This window comes from Pseudophryne corroboree, chromosome 12, assembly GCF_028390025.1.
Source record: "Pseudophryne corroboree isolate aPseCor3 chromosome 12, aPseCor3.hap2, whole genome shotgun sequence".
Classification (NCBI taxonomy): Eukaryota; Metazoa; Chordata; class Amphibia; order Anura; family Myobatrachidae; genus Pseudophryne; species Pseudophryne corroboree.
Genome location: NC_086455.1, coordinates 92654544 through 92678282, shown reverse-complemented (window position 1 = coordinate 92678282; position 23739 = coordinate 92654544). Strand labels below are relative to the sequence as shown.

The following is a 23739-nucleotide window of genomic DNA, read 5'->3' as shown; positions in this document are numbered from 1 at the left end:
TGGGGGGCAGTCACACAGGGAAGAAACTTCCAAGGGCTGTGGTCGAGTCAGGAGACTTCCCTACACATAAATATTCTGGAACTAAGGGCCATTTACAATGCCCTAAGTCAGACAAAATCCCTGCTTCTGCACCAGCCGGTACTGATCCGGTCAGACAACATCACGGCAGTCGCCCATGTAAAGACAGGGCGGCACAAGAAGCAGGATAGCAATGGCAGAAGCCACAAGGATTCTCCGATGGGCGGAAAATCACGTACTAGCACTGTCAGCAGTGTTCATTCCGGGAGTGGACAACTGGGAAGCAGACTTTCTCAGCAGGCACGACCTCCACCCGGGAGAGTGGGGACTTCATCCAGAAGTCTTCACGCTGATTGTAAATCGATGGGAACGGCCACAGGTGGACATGATGGCGTCCCGCCTAAACAAAAAACTAGAGAGATATTGCGCCAGGGCAAGGGACCCTCAGACGATAGCTGTGGACGCTCTAGTGACACCGTGGGTGTACCAGTCAGTTTATGTGTTCCCTCCTCTGCCTCTCATACCAAGGGTACTGAGAATAATAAGAAAACGATGAGTAAGAACAATACTCGTGGTTCCGGATTGGCCAAGACAAGCGTGGTACCCGGAACTTCAAGAGATGATCTCAGAGGACCCATGGCCTCTGCCGCTCAGACAGGACCTGCTGCAGCAGGGGCCCTGTCTGTTCCAAGACTTACCGCGGCTGCGTTTGACGGCATGGCGGTTGAACACCGGATCCTGAAGGAAAAGGGCATTCCGGAGGAAGTCATTCCTACGCTGATTAAAGCCAGGAAAGATGTAACTGCAAAGCGTTATCACCGCATATGGCGGAAGTATGTTGCTTGGTGTGAGGCCAAAAAGGCCCCAACAGAGGAATTTCAACTAGGTCGATTTCTGCATTTCCTACAAGCAGGAGTGACTATGGGCCTGAAATTAGGCTCCATTAAGGTACAGATCTCGGCTCTGTCGATTTTCTTCCAGAAAGAACTAGCTTCACTACCTGAAGTTCAGACGTTTGTAAAAGGAGTGCTGCATATTCAGCCCCCGTTTGTGCCTCCAGTGGCACCTTGGGATCTCAACGTGGGGTTGAGTTTCTTAAAATCACATTGGTTTGAGCCACTTAAAACCGTGGATCTAAAATATCTCACGTGGAAAGTGGTCATGTTATTGGCCTTGGCTTCAGCCAGGCGTGTGTCAGAATTGGCGGCTTTGTCATGTAAAAGCCCTTATCTGATTTTCCATATGGATAGGGCGGAATTGAGGACTCATCCCCAGTTTCTTCCTAAGGTGGTATCAGCTTTTCACTTGAACCAACCTATTGTGGTGCCTGCGGCTACTAGGGACTTGGAGGATTCCAAGTTACTGGACGTAGTCAGGGCCTTGAAAATTTGTTTCCAGGACGGCTAGAGTCAGGAAAACTGACTCGCTATTTATCCTGTATGCACCCAACAAACTTGGTGCTCCTGCTTCTAAGCAGACTATTGCTCGCTGGATTTGTAGCACAATTCAGCTGGCGCATTCTGCGGCTGGACTGCCGCATCCTAAATCGGTAAAAGCCCATTCCACAAGGAAGGTGGGCTCATCTTGGGCGGCTGCCCAAGGGGTCTCGGCTTTACAACTTTGCCGAGCTGCTACTTGGTCAGGGGCAAACACGTTTGCAAAATTCTACAAATTTGATACCCTGGCTGAGGAGGACCTTGAGTTCTCTCATTCGGTGCTGCAGAGTCATCCGCACTCTCCCGCCCGTTTGGGAGCTTTGGTATAATCCCCATGGTCCTTTCGAAATTCCCAGCATCCACTAGGACGTCAGAGAAAATAAGATTTTACTTACCGGTAAATCTATTTCTCGTAGTCCGTAGTGGATGCTGGGCGCCCATCCCAAGTGCGGATTGTCTGCAATACTTGTACATAGTTATTGTTGACTAAAGGGTTATTGTTGAGCCATCTGTTGAGAGGCTCAGTTGTTTTCATACTGTTTAAACTGGGTATAGTATCACGAGTTATACGGTGTGATTGGTGTGGCTGGTAAGAGTCTTACCCGGGATTCAAAATCCTTCCTTATTATGTCAGCTCGTCCGGGCACAGTGTCCTAACTGAGGCTTGGAGGAGGGTCATAGTGGGAGGAGCCAGTGCACACCAGGTGACCTAAAAGCTTTCTTTAGTTGTGCCCAGTCTCCTGCGGAGCCGCTATTCCCCATGGTCCTTACGGAGTTCCCAGCATCCACTACGGACTACGAGAAATAGATTTACCGGTAAGTAAAATCTTATTTTAACCCCCCCCTCATCCCCCTGGCCTTCTGGCTGGGGCTTTATTTATTTATTTATTTATTTATTTATTTATTTATGCACGTGTTTTGCACCTGTGTAAAGGTCCATACACATTAGACTATGTCGCTCTGTGAGCGACATCGTCTAATGTTTCCACCTCCCGGGCCGGCCGGCCGGCGGCCGACTATACACACTGAGCGATACGACCGCTCATATCGCTCAGCGACGTCACGCCCCCGCCAGCCCTGCATGAAGGTCGTGGACGACGGTCCACATCCTTCATGCATGCCCTACCGACAGCAACGATCGTTGGTGACTCGCGGGGCCGCGCAGCAGTCGTCGCTGGCGGCATACACACTTGACGATAAAATGAGCGACGTCGCTCAAGGAGGGGGAAAATGAGCGACGTCGCTCGTTTTATCGTTAAGTGTGTACGGACCTTAACACACAAGCACTTTTGTAGAGTTTTGTCACGTATCGGTTTTTTGTTTGGGGTTTAGGTGAGGCCGAGATCCTCTCCATTTGGGGATGACCAGACGCTGTTTTCGGTTCCCAGGGGGACGCTTCAGCCAACCCTGGGGGGGGGGGATACACGAGGGTCCCTCTACGCTTCAGCAAGGGGGGACCCACAGTCACTTTTTCCCCTCAGTAGGCCTTTTGGCTCTGAGGGGTAGGGGAGCAACAGGGCCCTTCTCCTTTCGGAGAGGGTGCAAGAACCTATGCCCCCAGCACGTTTGGTCACAGACACTGGGTGAAGAAGCACCGCACCTCGGGCTTCAACCCCCCCCCCCAAAAAAAAACAACAACAAACAAACAAACACCCCCCCCCCTTCATATAGGGACTACATCTTTAGTAGTTCAATAACTTATACAAAATGTTTAATACTGTACTTTAGCATATAATGTGACATTTGAAATAGCATATTTTTAGTTTTGATTGTGTACTAGGTTTCAAAATAAACTTATTGTTGTTGGTGCTTTATTTAAGAAAGGTAGTTCTGAAAAGATTGTAATTAGATTTCTCTCTGTCTCTCCAGTGACCTGACAGAACGCAGCCGTCGTAGGAGAATTTCCTCGGTAAATCTCAGTTGTTCACTGTTAAGATGTAATTATGTTACTGTAATGGGATACAATTAGTAGGCAGTGTGGCTGTTTTTGTAAACCATTGGTGTTTTTCTCCAGTGCCAAATGTTCTTTGTCCACAGAAGGATTTTCCACCGTCAAATAACTTTTAGTATGTAAACATCGTCCTGTAGCTTTCATTATCCACACTCACACTTTTTGTAAAAATAAAACGATAATAGGTTTTAGATATTCCAGACAGAGGAGATTTGTTATTGTTCCAACAGTCTACAAAAAACTGATTGTGTATACACTTGCAGACGTAGAGCTGTGTAATATCTTTGGACAAGAAAAAACAGCTGTCTCTTGATATATAGGCTTTAGTGAAAACTACAGCAAAATTTGTTAAGTTATAAATGAAAGTTTAATTAAGGAGCACATGGTTTACTACTGGTTGTGGTATAGTCACTGTACAGTATAAGAACCTGTTGGAGCACAGTTCATCTGAGGCTTATTGCTTCCTACTGTATATACTGTACACAGCCAGAATCTGCCTAAATGAGATTATCCTTCATTTATAGCACAGGTTCTCAAACTCGGTCCTCAGGACCCCACACGGTGCATGTTTTGCAGGTCTCCTCACAGAATCGCAACTGAAATAATTAGCTCCACCTGTGGACCTTTTTAAAATGTGACAGTGAGTAATTAATACACCTGTGCACCCGCTTGGTTACCTGCAAAACATGCACTGTGTGGGGTCCTGAGGACTGAGTTTGAGAACCACTGATTTATAGGGTGCCACAAGGTATCCACAGCGCCTGACAGCGATAAGGGCACAATTACCTAAATATTACACATAAATGGGATAACCATAAACACAATGATTAAACTAAATACAGCAAAGGTGCATCTTAACATTCAAATTCTCAATAGACTCCAGTGAGTATATTAACCCTGTGTGACATTTTTGTGTTCCAGTGTAGGTTTTTGGCACATAGACCGTGTCTCTTTTTTTAATGTGTGTTTTTTTTGTTTTGTTTCTGCGGCGGGGTACACTGTGCTCCACAAGGAATAACATTGGGGTGTAGAGTAGGATCTTGATCCGAGGCACCAAAAGGCTCAAAGCTTTGACTGTTCCCAAGATGCACAGCGCCGCCTCCTCTATAACCCCGCCTCCATGCCAGTGCGCTTCGTTTGTAGTTGGTGTCTGCAGTAGCAGGTCACTTAACAGGAAGCAGCCTATTCTTAGCTTAAACTTTAAAGACAGAAGAGGACTATACAAAGGGCTGCAGCAGGCTGTGTCTGATAGATGTCTCTGCTGCAGCTCTGTTACCCCCAGCTGCGCTGTATACTCCCGCGCCGCGGTTGCGGGGTTCTTTCTCTTTCCTTGGGTGAGTCACACACGCCGCTGACAAGGGCAAGGTAAGGGGCTTCTGTGCCGCACTTTGCCCCGTTTTCTTTACTGCCCGGTGGGGATGCCAGCAGGGAGAGCAGGCCGGACCGGAGGCCCGAGCCCCAGGGCGCTATTTCTATAATGTTCCTGCCCTGGAGCTGCATATCTCTCCCTCACTCCTGACCAGCGGCCATCATAGATTGAGCTGAGCTGTTTCTAGGACTGCTAGGGCAAATCCTCCTCTGTGGAACCACCTGACTGCCAGTGCTGTGCTTCCTACAGGACACTTAAGTATTCTACCTGTCACTGGGACAGTGTTAGTTAAGAAAGAGTGCATACATTCAGGGCTGTGTGGTACAAACACCCTGTGATATACATCCAGTATCTACTGTGCTTTGTTATATCTATTGTTTATCACATATAGCCATACTGAGTATTACTTTATTTCTCTAACGTCCTAGTGGATGCTGGGGACTCCGTAAGGACCATGGGGAATAGACTGGCTCCGCAGGAGACATGGGCAATTTAAGAAAGAATTTAGATTCTGGTGTGCTCTAGCTCCTCCCTCTATGTCCCTCCTCCAGACCTCAGTTTGAATCTGTGCCCGGACGAGCTGGGTGCTGTTCAGTGAGCTCTCCTGAGCTTGCTGTAAGAAAGTATTTTGTTAGGTTTTTTATTTTCAGTTAGCTCTGCTGGCAACAGACTCCCTGCATCGTGGGACAGAGGGGAGAGAAGCAGCCCTACTCTCTGAAGATAGGTCCTGCTTCTTAGGCTACTGGACACCATTAGCTCCAGAGGGATCGTACACAGGATCTCACCCTCGTCGTCCGATCCCAGAGCCGCGCCGCCGTCCCCCTCGCAGAGCCGGAAGAAAGAAGCCGGGTGAGCATAAGAAGCAAGAAGAGTTCGAAATCGGCGGCAGAAGACTCAAGTCTTCACTGAGGTAGCGCACTGCAGCTGTGCGCCATTGCTCCCACACACACCTCACATACTCCGGTCACTGTAAGGGTGCAGGGCGTGGGGGGGGCACTGTATATATGTATGAGCCCCCGCCAAAAATTGTACATTGAAGCGGGACAGAAGCCTGCCGCTGAGGGGGCGGGGCTTCTTCCTCAGCACTCACCAGTGCCATTTTTTCTCCACAGCTCCGCTGAGAGGAAGCTCCCCAAGCTCCCCCCTGCAGATACACGGTAGAAGAGGGTAAAAAGAGAGGGGGGGGGGGGGGCACATAATTAGGTGCAAAAATCAATATAAACAGCGGCTACTGGGTTAACATTAAGTTACTGTGTTATTCCTGGGTTTATAGCGCTGGGGTGTGTGCTGGCATACTCTCTCTGTCTCTCCAAAGGGCCTTGTGGGGGAACTGTCTTCAAAAAGAGCATTCCCTGTGTGTGTGGTGTGTCTGTACGCTTGTGTCGACATGTTTGACGAGTAAGGCTATGTAGAAACAGAGCAGGAGCAAATGAATGTGGTGTCTCTGCCGTCGGCGCCGACACCTGATTGGATGGATATGTGGAAGGTTTTAAATGATGATGTTAATTCCTTGCATAAAAGGTTGGATAAAGCTGAAGCCTTAGGACAGTCAGGGTCTCAGCCCGTGCCTGATCCTATGTCGCAGAGACCGTCAGGGTCTCAGAAGCGCCCACTATACCAAATTGTTGACACAGATACCGACATGGATTTTGATTCCAGTGTCGATTACGATGATGCAAAGTTACAGCCTAAATTGGCTAAGTCCATCCGTTATATGATTATAGCAATTAAGGATGTGTTGCACATCACAGAAGAAACCCCAGTCCCTGACGAGAGGGTTCATATGTATGGGGGAAAAAAGGCAGGTGGTGACCTTTCCCCCTTCACACGAGCTAAATGAGTTATGTGAAAAGGCTTGGGAATCTCCAGATAAACTGCAGATTTCCAAACAGATGCTTATGGCGTATCCTTTCCCGCCAACGGACAGGTTACGCTGGGAATCCTCCCCTAGGGTGGACAAAGCTTTAACACGCTTATCCAAGAGGGTAGCCCTGCCGTCACAGGATACGGCCACCCTCAAAGATGCTGCGAATATAAAGCAAGAGGGTACCCTGAAGTCCATTTATACACATTCAGGTACCTTACTGAGGCCAGCGATCGCGTCGGCCTGGGTGTGTAGTGCTGTAGCAGCATGGACGGACACCCTGTCTGAGGAATTTGATACCTTAGACAAGGATACTATATTAATGACCCTGGGGCATATAAAAGAAGTCTACTGTGTTCTAGAATGAATGCTATGTCGATTTCTGCCAGAAGGGTCCTGTGGACTCTGCAATGGACAGGTGATGCCGACTCAAAAAGGCACATGGAGGTTTTACCTTACAAGGGTGAGGAATTGTTTGGGGAGGGTCTCTCGGACCTGGTCTCCACAGCTACTGCTGGAAAGTCGCATTTTTTGCCATATGTTTCCTCACAACCTAAGAAAGCACCGTATTACCAAATGCAGTCCTTTCGATCACAAAAGGCAAGAAAGTCCGAGGTGCGTCCTTTCTTGGTAGGGGCAGAGGAAGGAAGCTGCACAACGCAGCTGGTTCCCTGGAACAGAAGTCCTCCCCGGCTTCCACTAAATCCACCGCATGACGCTGGGGCTCCACAGGCGGAGCTAGGCCCGGTGGGGGCGCGTCTCCGAAATTTCAGCCACAGGTGGTTTCACTCCCAGTTGGATCCCTGGGTAATAGATATTGTCTCTCAGGGATACAAGCTGGAATTCGGAGAGATGCCCCCTCACCGATACCTCAAATCGGCCCTCCCAGCTTCCCCCCTCGAGAGGGAAATAGTGTTAACTGCAATTCACAAATTGTATCTTCAACAGTTGGTGGTCAAGGTTCCCCTCCTTCAACAAGGAAGGGGTTATTATTCGACAATGTTTGTAGTACCGAAACCGGTCGGTTTGGTCAGACCCATATTGAATTTAAAATTCCTGAACATATACCTGAAAAGGTTAAAGTTCAAGATGGAATCGCTCAGAGTGGTCATTGCAAGCCTGGAAGGGGGGGGATTTTATGGTGTCTCTGGACATAAAGGATGCATACCTTCATGTCCCCATTTATCCACCTCCATCAAGCGTACCTCAGATTTGTGGTACAGGATTGTCATTACCAATTTCAGATGTTGCCGTTTGGGTTCTCCACGGCACCGTGAATATTTACCAAGGTAATGGTGGAAATGATGGTACTCCTGCGGAAGCAAGGGGTCACAATTATCCCATACTTGGACGATCTCCTCATAAAAGCGAGGTCGAGAGCAGTTGCTGATCAGCGTAGCACGTTCTCTGAAAGTGTTACGTCAACACGGCTGGATTCTAAATATTCCAAAGTCGCAGTTGATTCCTACGACTCGTCTGCCTTTCCTGGGCATGATTCTGGACACAGACCAGAAAAGGGTTTATCTCCCGCTGGAGAAGGCTCAGGAACTCATGACGCTGGTCAGAAACCTATTAAAACCAAAACATGTGTCGGTGCATCACTGCACGCGAGTCCTGGGAAAGATGGTGGCATCATACGAGGCCATTCCCTTCGGCAGGTTCCATGCAAGGACCTTTCAATGGGATTTACTGGACAAATGGTCCGGATCACATCTTCAGATGCATCGGTTAATCACCCTATCCCCCAGGGCCAGGGTGTCTTTCCTGTGGTGGCTGCAGAGTGCTCACCTTCTCGAGGGCCGCAGATTCGGCATTCAGGACTGGGTCCTGGTGACCACGGATGCAAGCCTCCGAGGGTGGGGTGCAGTCACACAGGGAAGAAATTTCCAAGGTCTGTGGTCGTCAGGAGACTTGCCTTCACATCAACATCCTGGAACTAAGGGCCATATACAACGACCTGCTTCGCGACCAACCGGTTTCGATTCAGTCAGACAACATCACCGCAGTGGCTCATGTAAACCGACAAGGCGGCACAAGGAGCAGGGTAGCGATGGTGGAAGCCACCAGAATTCTTCGCTGGGCGGAGAATCACGTAAGCGCACGGTCATCAGTGTTCATTCCTGGAGTGGACAACTGGGAAGCGGACTTCCTCAGCAGGCACGACCTCCACCCGGGAGAGTGGGGACTTCGTCAAGAAGTCTTCACGCAGATTGCAAGTCGGTGGGAACTGCCACAGGTGGACATGATGGCATCCCACCTCAACAAAAAGCTACAGAGGTATTGCGCCAGGTCAAGAGACCCTCAGGCAATAGCTGTGGACGCACTGGTGTCACCGTGGGTGTTCCAGTCGGTCTATGTATTTCCTCCTCTTCCTCTCATACCCAAGGTGCTGAGAATCATAAGAAAAAGAGGAGTGAGCACAATACTCATTGTTCCGGACAGGCCAAGAAGTACTTGGTATCCAGATCTGCGAGAAATGCTCAGAGGACCCGTGGCCTCTGCCTCTAAGACAGGACTTGTTGCAACAGGGGCCCTGTCTGTTCCAAGACTTACCGCGGCTGCGTTTCACGGCATGGCGGTTGAACGCCGGATCCTAGCAGAAAAAGGCATTCCGGATGAGGTCATTCCTACGCTGCTAAAGGCTAGGAAGGACGTGACGGCTCAACATTATCACCGTATATGACGAAAATATGTTTCTTGGTGTGAGGCCAGGAGTGCCCCTATGGAGGAATTTCAGCTGGGCCGTTTCCTTCTCTTCCTACAGTCGGGAGTGACTTTGGGCCTAAAATTGGGTTCCATTAAGGTCCAGATTTCGGCCCTATCCATTTTCTTTCAAAAAGACCTGGCTTCTCTACCTGAAGTTCAGACGTTTGTAAAGGGAGTGCTGCATATTCAGCCCCCTTTTGTGCCTCCAGTGGCACCTTGGGATCTTAACGTGGTGTTGAGTTTCCTGAAATCCCACTGGTTTGAACCACTCAAAATGGTGGAGTTGAAATATCTCACGTGGAAGGTGGTCATGCTATTAGCCTTGGCTTCGGCTAGGCGTGTGTTAGAGTTGGCGGGTCTTTCACATAAAAACCCCTATCTGGTTTTCCATGCGGATAGAGCAGAATTGAGGACCCGTCCACAATTTCTGCCGAAAGTGGTTTCATCCTTTCATATAAACCAACCTATTGTGGTGCTTGTGGCTACTACTGACTTGGAGGATTCAGAGTTGCTTGATGTAGTCAGGGCTTTGAAGGTTTATGTAGCCAGAACGGCTAGGGCAGTGGTTCCCAAACTGTGTGCCGTGGCACCCTGGGGTGCCGCAGGACACTTGCAGGGGTGCCTCAAGTTGGTGGTCAAGGACCAATTCAAACTATTTATTGTCAATTTAATAGGCAAAACCAGTGCTGATGGCTTCCAGTTATAAAATATGTGGACAAACAGAAGCAAATCTTGTCCCTCACCACATAACTGACCCTAAGGATGACATATAAACATAATTTCTCTATCGTCCTAGTGGATGCTGGGGTTCCTGAAAGGACCAAGGGGGATAGCGGCTCCGCAGGAGACAGGGCACAAAAAGTAAAGCTTTTCCAGATCAGGTGGTGTGCACTGGCTCCTCCCCCTATGACCCTCCTCCAGACTCCAGTTAGATTTTTGTGCCCGGCCGAGAAGGGTGCAATTCTAGGTGGCTCTCATAAAGAGCTGCTTAGAGAAAGTTTAGCTTAGGTTTTTTATTTTACAGTGATTCCTGCTGGCAACAGGATCACTGCAACGAGGGACAGAGGGGAGAAGAAGTGAACTCACCTGCGTGCAGGATGGATTGGCTTCTTGGCTACTGGACATCAGCTCCAGAGGGACGATCACAGGTACAGCCTGGATGGTCACCGGAGCCGCGCCGCCGGCCCCCTTGCAGATGCTGAAGTAAGAAGAGGTCCAGAATCGGCGGCTGAAGACTCCTGCAGTCTTCTAAAGGTAGCGCACAGCACTGCAGCTGTGCGCCATTTTCCTCTCAGCACACTTCACACGCAGTCACTGAGGGTGCAGGGCGCTGGGGGGGGGGCGCCCTGGGAGGCAAATGAAAACCTATTAAAAGGCTAAAAATACCTCACATATAGCCCCCAGAGGCTATATGGAGATATTTAACCCCTGCCTGGATTCACAAAATAGCGGGAGACGAGCCCGCCGGAAAAGGGGCGGGGCCTATCTCCTCAGCACACGGCGCCATTTCCTCTCACAGCTCCGCTGGTCAGGACGGCTCCCAGGTCTCTCCCCTGCACTGCACTACAGAAACAGGGTAAAACAGAGAGGGGGGGCAAATTTAATGGCAATATTTTGATATATATAAAGCAGCTATAAGGGAGCACTTATTATAAGGCTATCCCTGTCATATATAGCGCTTTTTTGGTGTGTGCTGGCAGACTCTCCCTCTGTCTCCCCAAAGGGCTAGTGGGTCCTGTCTTCGTGTAGAGCATTCCCTGTGTGTCTGCTGTGTGTCGGTACGTGTGTGTCGACATGTATGAGGACGATATTGGTGTGGAGGCGGAGCAATTGCCAAATATGGGGATGTCACCTCCTAGGGGGTCGACACCAGAATGGATGCCTTTATTTGTGGAATTACGGGATAGCGTCAACTCACTTAAGCAGTCGTTTGACGACATGAGGCGGCCGGACAATCAATTAGTGCCTGTCCAGGCGCCTCAAACACCGTCAGGGGCTGTGAAACGCCCTTTGCCTCAGTCGGTCGACACAGACCCAGACACAGGCACTGATTCCAGTGGTGACGGTGACGAATCAACCGTATTTTCCAGTAGGGCCACACGTTATATGATTTTGGCAATGAAGGAGGCGTTACATTTAGCTGATACTACAGGTACCACTAAACAGGGTATTATGTGGGGTGTGAAAAAACTACCTATAGTTTTTCCTGAATCAGAAGAATTAAATGACGTGTGTGATGAAGCGTGGGTTGCCCCTGATAAAAAGCTGATAATTTCAAAGAAATTATTGGCATTATACCCTTTCCCGCCAGAGGTTAGGGAGCGCTGGGAAACACCTCCTAGGGTGGACAAGGCGCTAACACGCTTATCTAAACAAGTGGCGTTACCATCTCCTGAGACGGCCGCACTTAAAGATCCATCAGATAGGAGGATGGAAAATATCCAAAAAAGTATATACACACATGCAGGTGTTATACTACGACCAGCTATAGCGACTGCCTGGATGTGCAGTGCTGGGGTAGTTTGGTCAGAGTCCCTGATTGAAAATATTGATACCCTGGACAGGGACAATATTTTACTGTCGTTAGAACAAATAAAGGATGCATTTCTTTATATGCGTGATGCACAGAGGGATATCTGCACACTGGCATCACGGGTAAGTGCTATGTCCATTTCGGCCAGAAGAGCTTTATGGACGCGACAGTGGACAGGCGATGCGGATTCAAAACGGCATATGGAAGTTTTGCCGTATAAAGGGGAGGAGTTATTTGGAGTCGGTCTATCAGATTTGGTGGCCACGGCTACAGCCGGGAAATCCACCTTTCTACCTCAAGTCACTCCCCAACAGAAAAAGGCACCGACTTTTCAACCGCAGCCCTTTCGTTCCTTTAAAAATAAGAGAGCAAAGGGCTATTCATATCTGCCACGAGGCAGAGGTCGAGGGAAGAGACAGCAACAGGCAGCTCCTTCCCAGGAACAGAAGCCCTCCCCGGCTTCTACAAAAGCCTCAGCATGACGCTGGGGCTTCTCAAGCGGACTCGGGGACGGTGGGCGGTCGTCTCAAAAATTACAGCGCGCAGTGGGCTCACTCGCAGGTAGATCCCTGGATCCTGCAGTTAATATCTCAGGGGTACAGGTTGGAATTAGAGACAGATCCACCTCGCCGTTTCCTGAAGTCTGCTTTACCAACGTCCCCCTCCGAAAGGGAGACGGTTTTGGAAGCCATTCACAAGCTGTACTCTCAGCAGGTGATAGTCAAGGTACCTCTTCTACAACAAGGGAAGGGGTATTATTCCACTCTATTTGTGGTACCGAAGCCGGATGGCTCGGTAAGGCCTATTCTAAATCTGAAGTCCTTGAACCTGTACATAAAGAAGTTCAAGTTCAAGATGGAGTCACTCAGAGCAGTGATAGCGAACCTGGAAGAAGGGGACTTTATGGTATCCTTGGACATCAAGGATGCGTATCTCCACGTTCCAATTTACCCCTCACACCAGGGGTACCTCAGGTTCGTTGTACAAAACTGTCACTATCAGTTTCAGACGCTGCCGTTTGGTTTGTCCACGGCACCTCGGGTCTTTACAAAGGTAATGGCCGAGATGATGATTCTTCTTCGAAGAAAAGGCGTATTAATTATCCCATACTTGGACGATCTCCTAATAAGGGCAAGGTCCAGAGAACAGCTAGAGATGGGATTAGCACTATCTCAAGAGGTGCTAAAGCAGCACGGATGGATTCTGAATATTCCAAAATCCCAATTAATGCCGACAACTCGTCTGCTGTTCCTAGGGATGATTCTGGACACGGTTCAGAAAAAGGTTTTTCTTCCCGAGGAAAAAGCCAAGGAGTTATCCGACCTGGTCAGGAACCTCCTAAAACCAGGAAAGGTGTCTGTGCATCAATGCACAAGAGTCCTGGGAAAAATGGTGGCTTCTTACGAAGCAATTCCATTCGGCAGATTCCATGCAAGAATTTTCCAAAGGGATCTGTTGGACAAATGGTCAGGGTCGCATCTTCAGATGCACCTGCGGATAACCCTGTCTCCAAGGACAAGGGTATCTCTTCTGTGGTGGTTGCAGAGGGCTCATCTATTGGAGGGCCGCAGATTCGGCATACAGGATTGGATCCTGGTGACCACGGACGCCAGCCTGAGAGGCTAGGGAGCAGTCACACAAGGAAGAAACTTCCAGGGAGTGTGGTCGAGCCTGGAAAAGTCTCTTCACATAAACATTCTGGAACTAAGAGCAATCTACAATGCTCTAAGCCAGGCGGAACCTCTGCTTCAAGGAAGACCGGTGTTGATCCAGTCGGACAACATCACGGCAGTCGCCCATGTAAACAGACAGGGCGGCACAAGAAGCAGGAGTGCAATGGCAGAAGCTGCCAGGATCCTTCGCTGGGCGGAGAATCACGTGATAGCACTGTCAGCAGTGTTCATCCCGGGCGTGGACAACTGGGAAGCAGACTTCCTCAGCAGACACGATCTTCACCCGGGAGAGTGGGGACTTCATCCAGAAGTTTTCCACATGCTAATAAACCGTTGGGAAAGACCAATGGTGGACATGATGGCGTCTCGCCTCAACAAAAAACTGGACAGGTATTGCGCCAGGTCAAGAGATCCGCAGGCAATAGCTGTGGACGCGCTGGTAACACCTTGGGTGTACCAGTCGGTGTATGTGTTTCCTCCTCTGCCTCTCATACCAAAGGTATTGAGAATCATACGGCAAAGCGGAGTAAGAACGATACTAGTGGCTCCGGATTGGCCAAGAAGGTCTTGGTACCCGGAACTTCAAGAGATGGTCACGGACGATCCGTGGCCTCTACCTCTGAGAAGGGACCTGCTTCAACAGGGTCCCTGCCTCTTTCAAGACTTACCGCGGCTGCGTTTGACGGCATGGCGGTTGAACGCCAGATCCTAAAAGGAAAAGGCATTCCAGAAGAAGTCATTCCTACCTTGATTAAGGCAAGAAAGGAAGTCACCGCGAAGCATTATCACCGCATTTGGCGGAAATATGTTGCGTGGTGCGAGGATCGGAGTGCTCCGACGGAGGAATTTCAACTGGGTCGTTTCCTACATTTCCTGCAATCAGGATTGTCTATGGGTCTCAAATTGGGATCTATTAAGGTTCAAATTTCGGCCCTGTCAATATTCTTCCAAAAAGAATTGGCCTCAGTCCCTGAGGTCCAGACTTTTGTCAAAGGAGTACTGCATATACAGCCTCCTGTGGTGCCTCCGGTGGCACCGTGGGATCTAAATGTAGTTTTAGATTTCTTCAAATCCCATTGGTTTGAACCACTAAAAAATGTGGATTTGAAATATCTCACATGGAAAGTGACTATGTTACTGGCCCTGGCTTCCGCCAGGAGAGTATCTGAACTGGCGGCTTTATCTTATAAAAGCCCTTATTTAATTTTCCATTCGGATAGGGCAGAGCTGCGGACGCGTCCGCATTTTCTCCCTAAGGTGGTATCAGCGTTTCACCTGAACCAGCCTATTGTAGTGCCTGCGGCTACAAGCGACTTGGAGGACTCCAAGTTGTTGGACGTTGTCAGAGCTTTAAAAATATACATTTCAAGGACGGCTGGAGTCAGAAAATCTGACTCGCTGTTTATACTGTATGCACCCAACAAGTTGGGTGCGCCTGCTTCTAAGCAGTCGATTGCTCGTTGGATTTGTAACACAATTCAACTTGCACATTCTGTGGCAGGCCTGCCACAGCCTAAATCTGTTAAGGCCCATTCCACAAGGAAGGTGGGCTCATCTTGGGCGGCTGCCCGAGGGGTCTCGGCATTACAACTCTGCCGAGCAGCTACGTGGTCAGGGGAGAACACGTTTGTAAAATTCTACAAATTTGATACCCTGGCAAAAGAGGACCTGGAGTTCTCTCATTCGGTGCTGCAGAGTCATCCGCACTCTCCCGCCCGTTTGGGAGCTTTGGTATAATCCCCATGGTCCTTTCAGGAACCCCAGCATCCACTAGGACGATAGAGAAAATAAGAATTTACTTACCGATAATTCTATTTCTCGGAGTCCGTAGTGGATGCTGGGCGCCCATCCCAAGTGCGGATTATCTGCAATACTTGTACATAGTTATTGTTAACTAATTCGGGTTATTGTTTAGGGAGCCATCTTTCAGAGGCTCCTCTGTTATCATACTGTTAACTGGGTTTAGATCACAAGTTGTACGGTGTGATTGGTGTGGCTGGTATGAGTCTTACCCGGGATTCAAAATCCTCCCTTATTGTGTACGCTCGTCCGGGCACAGTACCTAACTGGAGTCTGGAGGAGGGTCATAGGGGGAGGAGCCAGTGCACACCACCTGATCTGGAAAAGCTTTACTTTTTGTGCCCTGTCTCCTGCGGAGCCGCTATCCCCCTTGGTCCTTTCAGGAACCCCAGCATCCACTACGGACTCCGAGAAATAGAATTATCGGTAAGTAAATTCTTATTTTACTGAATCTAATATTTTTTTCTAAATTTCTCAATAAGAAAAATGTGGCCTAGGGGTGCCGTGAAAAAAAAATCTGACACTCCAGGGTGCCGTGACTCACAAAAGTTTGGGAACCACTGGGCTAGGGTCAGGAAAACAGAATCATTGTTTATCCTGTATGCTTCCAACAAGCTCGGTGCTCCTGCTTCAAAGCAAACTATTGCTCGCTGGATCTGTAACACGATTCAGCAGGCTCATTTTGCGGCTGGATTGCCGCTGCCAAAAGCAGTTAAGGCCCATTCCACTAGCACGGTGGGCTCTTCTTGGGCGGCTGCCCGAGGGGTCTCGGCATTACAGCTTTGCCGAGCGGCTACATGGTCAGGTTCAAATACTTTTGCAAAGTTCTACAAGTTTGATACCCTGGCTGAGGAGGACCTTGTGTTTGCTCTATCGGTGCTGCAGTCATCCGCAGTCTCCCGCCCGTTTGGGAGCTTTGGTATAATCCCCATGGTCCTTACGGAGTCCCCAGCATCCACTAGGACGTTAGAGAAAATAAGATTTTACTTACCGGTAAATCTATTTCTCGTAGTCCGTAGTGGATGCTGGGCGCCCGTCCCAAGTGCGGACTTCTTCTGCAATGCTTGTGCATAGTTATTGCTTAAATAAGGGTTATGTTATAGGTGCATCAGGGTTGAACTGATGCTCGGTTGTTGTTCATACTGTTAACTGGGTAAGGTTATCACAAGTTATACGGTGTGGCTGGTATGTATCTTGCCCTGGATTATCAAAATCTTTTCCTTGTACGGTCGGCTCTTCCGGGCACAGTTTCTCTAACTGAGGCCTGGAGGAGGGACATAGAGGGAGGAGCCAGAGCACACCAGAATCTAAATTCTTTCTTAAAGTGCCCATGTCTCCTGCGTAGCCCGTCTATTCCCCATGGTCCTTACGGAGTCCCCAGCATCCACTACTGACTACGAGAAATAGATTTACCGGTAAGTAAAATCTTATTGTTGCTAGTCCAGTGCAGTTTATGGTACATAATTTCTGCATGGTGTGCTTGTGACTATATCTGTGTGTGTGTGTGCATGTAGCTGCTGCGTGATTGCCTTGTTGCAGGGTATTTCACTCAGCGTGCTATTCCTATATTACTATACCTGTGGGGGCCAAGTATTTCAGGTTTTCTCTGATAATATAGGTTTGTTTCACAAGATATGCTACTGGAGTATTTTTTACTTTTGAATTATAGTCACCATATGTTCTATTCCTTTTGAACACTCGGTCTGTACCAGCTTTGCCTGTTTCTCAGAGAATTTTTACTAGGTATAGTGCTGCTACAAAATAATAAATATATTTTTGTACCGGGTTGCTCAGTACTGTGCGCATTGGGGGTAATTCCAAGTTGATCGCAGCAGGATATTTGTTAGCAATTGGGCAAAACCATGTGCACTGCAGGGGACGCAGATATAACATGTGCAGAGAGAGTTAGATTTGGGTGGGGTGCGTTCAATCTGCAATCTAGTTTGCAGTGTAAAAATAAAGCAGCCAGTATTTACCCTGCACAGAAACAAAATAACCCACCCAAATCTATCTCTCTCTGCACATGTTATATCTGCCTCCCCTGCAGTGCACATGGTTTTGCCCAATTGCTAAAAAAAAATCCTGCTGCGATCAACTTGGAATTGCCCCCATTGTTATTATGTCTGCTTCACGTGGCAACGACGTTGGGGCCTCTCCCACACTGCGTGGTAGTGAGGCCACTGACAGCATGGAGAATAATTTAGCAGCTGTGAGATCAGGTTCAGGGGCTTGCCTGCCCCCGAGTGGGTCGGTAGCACTCGGGGCAACACAAGATCCACCTTGGGCTACATTTTCCACATTGTTAAACACGCTTGTAACTAAATGAACGCCCCCTGTGGGACCACCTGTGCTGCTAGAACAGATTATGGTCCCTGCTGTGAACCTGCCATGGGCGGATCAGCTTTCCACTAGGTTACAGCATTTGAACACATCCATGTCCAAATCTAAGGGTCACTCTCACCCGCATAAGACTAAGTCGTCTTCTAAAAGGGCCATTACCTCCTCCAGATCTGCGGCCTTAACTGACACGTCTTCTGAGGAGGAAGGTGCTTATACTGACCCCTCGGACACTGACGCTGATGTTTCAGATGGGATGGGGAAATCGTCCGTGAATGTTTCGGATTTTATTGAGGCAATACGGCTCATCGTTCAGGTGTCTGATGATTCTGAGCCTGAAACTGTCTCCAGAAACCTGATAGGTTTAAGCGTAAGAAGGTGGTGGTTGGTTAAGCAGGTTTTACCCTACTCTAAACACCTGATTGACATACGTCAGGAATCCTGGGAAAATCCGGGGACAAAGTTTACACAGAATAAGAGACTGTTGGCTCACTATCCTCTCTCTGCGGTGGTGTGTAAGAATTGGGAAACCCCTTCGCCTGTAGATTCTCATGTGGCGCGAATGGTTGTTTCCTCTGCCCTGCCAGTGACTACCGTCACCTCTCTGAAGGAACCGACGGATCGTCGGGTGGAGGGCTGTTTAAAAGCGATTTATACCCTGTCTGGGGCTGTTTATAGGCCAACTATTGCAGCGACTTGGACTGCTGAAGTTGTTGAGGTGTGGGCTCAGGAACTCGAGGCAGAACTGCCTTCTGATATTTCTGAGCATGCTTGAAAATGTCTCTCGTATATTGCCACGGCTTCTCTGTACCTTAAGGAGGCGGCCTCCAATGCCGGTGTTCTGGCGGCCAAAGCTGCTACTGCGTCCGTTTTGGGCAGACGTATCCTTTGGTTGAGATCCTGTTTGGTGGATTTGGATTCTGTCAATCCCGTGGAACTTTCGGCTGCAGTATGTGTTCCCTCCAGTGTCACTACTGCCCAGAGTAATACGGAAGTTCAAGCAAGAAGGAGGAAACCTACTTCTAGTCGCTCCAGCGTGGCCCAGGCGGCACTGGTTCTCCGATCTACAGGGCCTCTCGTTGATCGTTCCCTTCTACTTCCACAACGACCAGACCTCCTCGTTCACGGCCCTTGTGTTTTTACCAGGATTTGGCCCGTCTGGCTTTGACAGCATGGCTCTTGAAGCTTCCGTCCTGAGGGCCAAGGGTTTTTGAGTCGGTTGTCCAAACTATGTTTAAGGCCCGTAAGCTGGCTTCTGCTTGGCTATGCCATAGGGTCTGGAATGCTTACTTTACTTGGTGTGAGTCTCACAATCATGACGTTTTCAAGTTTAGTACGGCCAAGCTATTTGCTTTCTACAACAAGGCCTGTATTTAGGCCTGCGTCTGGCCTCCCTCATGGTTCACATCTCTGCCTTGTCGGTTTGGTTTCAGAGAAATATTGCTACCCTGCCTGATGTCCATACCTTCACTCAGGGTGTGCTGAGGATTCAGCCTCCTTATGTGCCACCTGTGGCCTCTTGGGATCTGTCTGTGGTTTTGGAGGCTTTATAGGAGTCTCCGTTTTGAGCCTCTTAACTCTGCTGACCTTAAGTGGCTTTCCCTTAAGGTGGTGTTTTTGCTTGCTATTGCTTCAGCTAGAAGGGTCTCGGACTTGGGTGAATTATCCTATAAGTCCCCCTATTTGATTTTTCACCGTGACCGTGCGGTTCTTCGGACACGCCCTGGTTATTTACCCAAGGTGGTGTCTTCTTTCCACCTTAACCTGGAGATTGTGGTTCCGGCCTTTAATTCTCCTGAGTTGTCTTCCAAAGAGCGATCTTTGGATGTGGTACGGGCCCTCCGTATCTATGTGAAGAGAACTTCCTCCATTTGGAAGTCTGATTCTCTTTTTGTGTTGTTTGGTTTTCACAAACGTGGCTGGCCTGCTTCTAAGCAGACATTGGCCAGATAGATTAGAATGGTGATTGCACATGCCTATGTACAGGCTGGTCGTCCGGTTCCTGCTACCATAAAAGCCCATTCTACTCTGTCGGTTGGACCTTCTTGGGCGGCCCACCGTGGTGCAACCCTTGAACAATTGTGCAAGGCGGCTACGTGGTCCCAGAGGAACACGTTTATTAGGTTCTATGCCTTTGATACTGCCGATTCCCAGGATACTTCCTTTGGACGCCGGGTTCTTGTGCCCGCTACAGTACATCCCCTTTCATAAGGAACTGCTTTAGGACATCCCAATGTTATTCCTTGTGGAGCCCAGTGTACTCCGCAGCAGAAAACAAGATTTATGGTAAGAACTTACCATTGTTGAATCTTTCTGCGAGGTACACTGGGCTCCACAAGGCGCCCACCCTGATGCGCTTAGTTTTTTTTGGTTGGTATTGGCATAGCTGCTGACACACTCTCCTGTGGCGAGTGTGTGGTGTAATTGGCTACGAGCGGTTGTCGTCTCTGGTACCTGCTACTGCATTGGGCTGGTTAACTAAACTGAGCTCACTGGTATGGAGGCGGGGTTATAGAGGAGGCGGCGCTGTGCATCTTGGGAACAGTCAAAGCTTTGAGCCTGTTGGTGCCTCGGATCAAGATCCTACTATACACCCCGATGTTATTCCTTGTGGAGCCCAGTGTACCTTGCAGAAAGATTTAACAATGGTAAGGTCTTACCATAATTTTTTTTTTTTTTTTCCTGTTTACAAAGATTTTGAAGGCACCTCGGAGTCCCCTTAGAGACCTTGGATATGGAAATGAACTTTATCAGGTCAGTTTTCCATGTCTGTTAAACTTGACAAGTATCCTATAAATTTTGTAATCACGATTTAGGCTATCTATAATAAAGTGTGACATACAGATTAAAAGGCACTATACTGAAAAAACTGCTTGCTGTGGTAGCAATGTATTTTTGTTATTCTTTTAAAATAAGCACTGAAACTGCAACTTAAGAATGGTAATATTAGAGTGACAACCACGCAAGCATTTTTTTTGTTTACTGCGTTAATGATTTTGTGCTAAATCTGATACTATACACTTTGTACAAGTCTTAAAGGAAAAGTAAATTGTTCATGTTGTGTTCACTCTAGGTGCCTGGTTCTCATCGGTGAGGAGGGCATACAGTAGCTGAAGATACTGTACATCCTATCTAAAATGTTGTCCTCCTAAATTTAAATATGCCATCCTGACTGATCAGCACCATGCACTTACAATGAACACTATCAACTTTAACTGCACAATTAACCATGATAACCTGTTACAAGCCACTAGCGGCGCGTCTGTGTTAATACACTCTAGGAGCTAGATTCCTGCGTGTATCCCTGTGTTCAGCCTCAGCTGCTGTATAATTAGTAGTTTGCCTCTGTGTATCTAACTGTCCATCTGCATTGTATCGCCTCATCAGGAGGCTTGGTTTTCTGGCTGTTCTGATTGGGAGTGTCTCCCTTTATATTCCCTTCCGGTTTCTTCTCCTGTGCTGGTTATAAGTTCCTGCTACATGTGAGAACCTATCAGCTCTGTGAACTCCTGAAATTTGGATACCCTGTCTTGTTTAGTTTCCTTACTGGAACCAGCTCTCCTGGAATGCAGGTGTTTTTGCGGAACTTCCACACAGACTCTTGTCTTTCTCCGGCAGGGTCCACAGGTTATCCACAGGATAACAATGGGATATGATGTAGCGACAGCGGATTGGCACCAAACGATCACATGCTTTCAGTCCTCCCAGGATGCAACGGGCTCGTCCATATATCTCCGCCCACTTGCTCAGGCTAATCAGTTTTTTGTTTGTTGGTGCAGGAGCCAGACCATGGTCAGAGGGCTGCTGTTCTTGGCAGCCCTAAGCTTTCTTATTTTATTTTTATAGTCTTACTATGTTTTTGAGCGATCTTTCTTAACATCGTCTTATACGCATATTGAAAAGAGTCGCTCCAACAACTCTCCGCCGGGTCGCAACAACTCTTACCCATGCGTATAGTGCTGTCTCGACGGGCGTCTGTGTCGGATATACTAGCAGGTCCAGCAGACGTTACCAGGCTGTGGCCGGAACACAAGGAGAAGGGAAGGCATCGGTTCCACGTAGTCTGGGAATACGGACACATCCGCACTGTATTGGGAGGAGACTACCAAACAGTAGCTGACACGCCGCCACCACAGTGCTCCAGCGCTAGGCCTTAGGGATCATAAGGCACCAGGATTAGTATGAGGCTGCGATCCCTAGGGTTGATGTCAGCGGTGGGGAGTTAGACGCCCTGCTGGTCGCCCCTCCCCCCCAGTTCATGACCAGTTTCCGCGAGTCTCCCGCCATGAACTGATTGCCTCACTTCCGTCTCAGACACTACCACGAGGGGTCTCGGTCACAGCTTAGGCCGCTGCGTCTGTGTTCACTAAGTTCTACCGCGAGGATACCCGGTTGCAGTACAGGCGTCTGTATGACCGGTGCGTATGTATGCACAGAGTGTCTGTGTCCACTTAAGACTTCCCAGAGCAGCAGTGTACACTAGTAGCGTCTGGATCCACTCAGCGTTCGCTAACGTATTGATTGATCTTGGAAGTGAGGTGAGTCTCCCTGTATCCCCCTCTACTTAGTAAGGGTTATACAGCACTAAATTTCTATCTACTTTTTTGTCAGTATGAATAGTTTAATTTAAGTGCCTATTGCATATGAGTCTGTGTACATTACTGTGGTTTTCGTCGCATTGCGTCTGAATACTTTAAGATCTGTATAAAACAGATTTCAGTAATATGTACTCCTACATACTTTAAAATGTGTTTATAGTTGATTGTGCTCATATGACTAATATATAACATGTGACTGACTGCTAGTGTGATTGCTGACTTTAATATATGTTTGTCAGTTGTTTCTTCTGATCCTCAATGCCGGTGCATGGGTAGGGTCAGATTGATATCACTTTAGAAGGTTAAAGTGGTTACAGTCACAAATTGTGTAGTACACTGTGAAAGTGCTGATTATTTATCATGTCTAAGAGTGGCAAAAGTGATGAGGGTACACTCATAGCAACACCAACGCTCATATCATGTTTGTCTTGCAAAACTGTGTTATCCTCTCAGGATCTGGTACAGGATGGTTTATGTGCAAATTTTTTGCGTTTCAGCAGATTACAAGGCAGATCCCTGTTCAACGTCAGATACAGATAGATCCACCTTGGGCGATGTTTGCACAGACCTTGTCCAGTATAGCTGAACTGGTAATTCCTACAGCTTCACTACCAGGAATGGGGTACACTAATAACCCATACATGCAGCTCCCTACTTACGGTATATCATTTCCCTCACCAGCTTCTCCTAAAAGACAAGCTGATAAACCAAGTGTAAGTAAACAGTTAACTTCACAGGCTACACAGGATAATTCATCGGACGATGAAAGCTCTATATACTCTACTTCGGCATACGAAGAACAAGTAGAAGGCCTCAGCTCAGTGGATATAGCTGAACTAATTAGAGGATTAAAGGACATTCTATCCTTAGATGATTCAGCAGAGCCTGTGTTAAAAACCAAGGCACCTGTATTTAATCTGCCCAAAGCAGGTAAGACTGAGTTTCCAGGGTCAGACCAGCTTACGGAAATCATGGCAGAGGCTTGGGCTACACCCAGTAAAAAAATATTGAATTCCCAAAAAATGGGATTCCAATTATCCTTTTCCAGCTGGGGACTGTTTAAAATGACACAAATAACCGACGTGTGTGGTAAAGCCCACAGAACACCGATAAAAGAAAATTCCTTTGTTTGGAGCACTCTTTTTTAAACAAATATAAATGTGTAATGATGAAATGTTGAATCTAAATTAAAACATAACCTTTATTTATCAAATTTAGACTAAAATATATGAGGGGTAATATAACTCAAATAATGTATACACAATTCCCCCAGAAAAATAATAATATTGGACATAAAATTTGTCCTTGTGGCAAAAATTTAGACAAAATCATATGTAATCATAAAATATTGAGTCTATAATTCATCTACAACTCAAAAGACAGTAATCTGTCTGTATTCCAGCCAGTAGCATACATGATATATTAATGGTCATCAAATCCTGTGGCTAGGAGAG

General features: G+C 48.0%; 1 protein-coding gene across 3 annotated transcripts in view; it reads left to right on the top strand.

Annotated features, from left to right (window-relative positions):
* KNL1 (kinetochore scaffold 1) overlaps window positions 1-23739 on the top strand; it is a 431776-nt gene that overhangs the window by 58469 nt on the left and 349568 nt on the right. For all 3 annotated transcript variants that reach the window (XM_063947793.1, XM_063947791.1, XM_063947792.1), the window contains 2 exons: window positions 3324-3363; window positions 20382-20441. In XM_063947793.1, the coding sequence (XP_063803863.1) occupies window positions 3324-3363; window positions 20382-20441 (100 nt within the window). The remainder of the gene's footprint in view (window positions 1-3323; window positions 3364-20381; window positions 20442-23739) is intronic.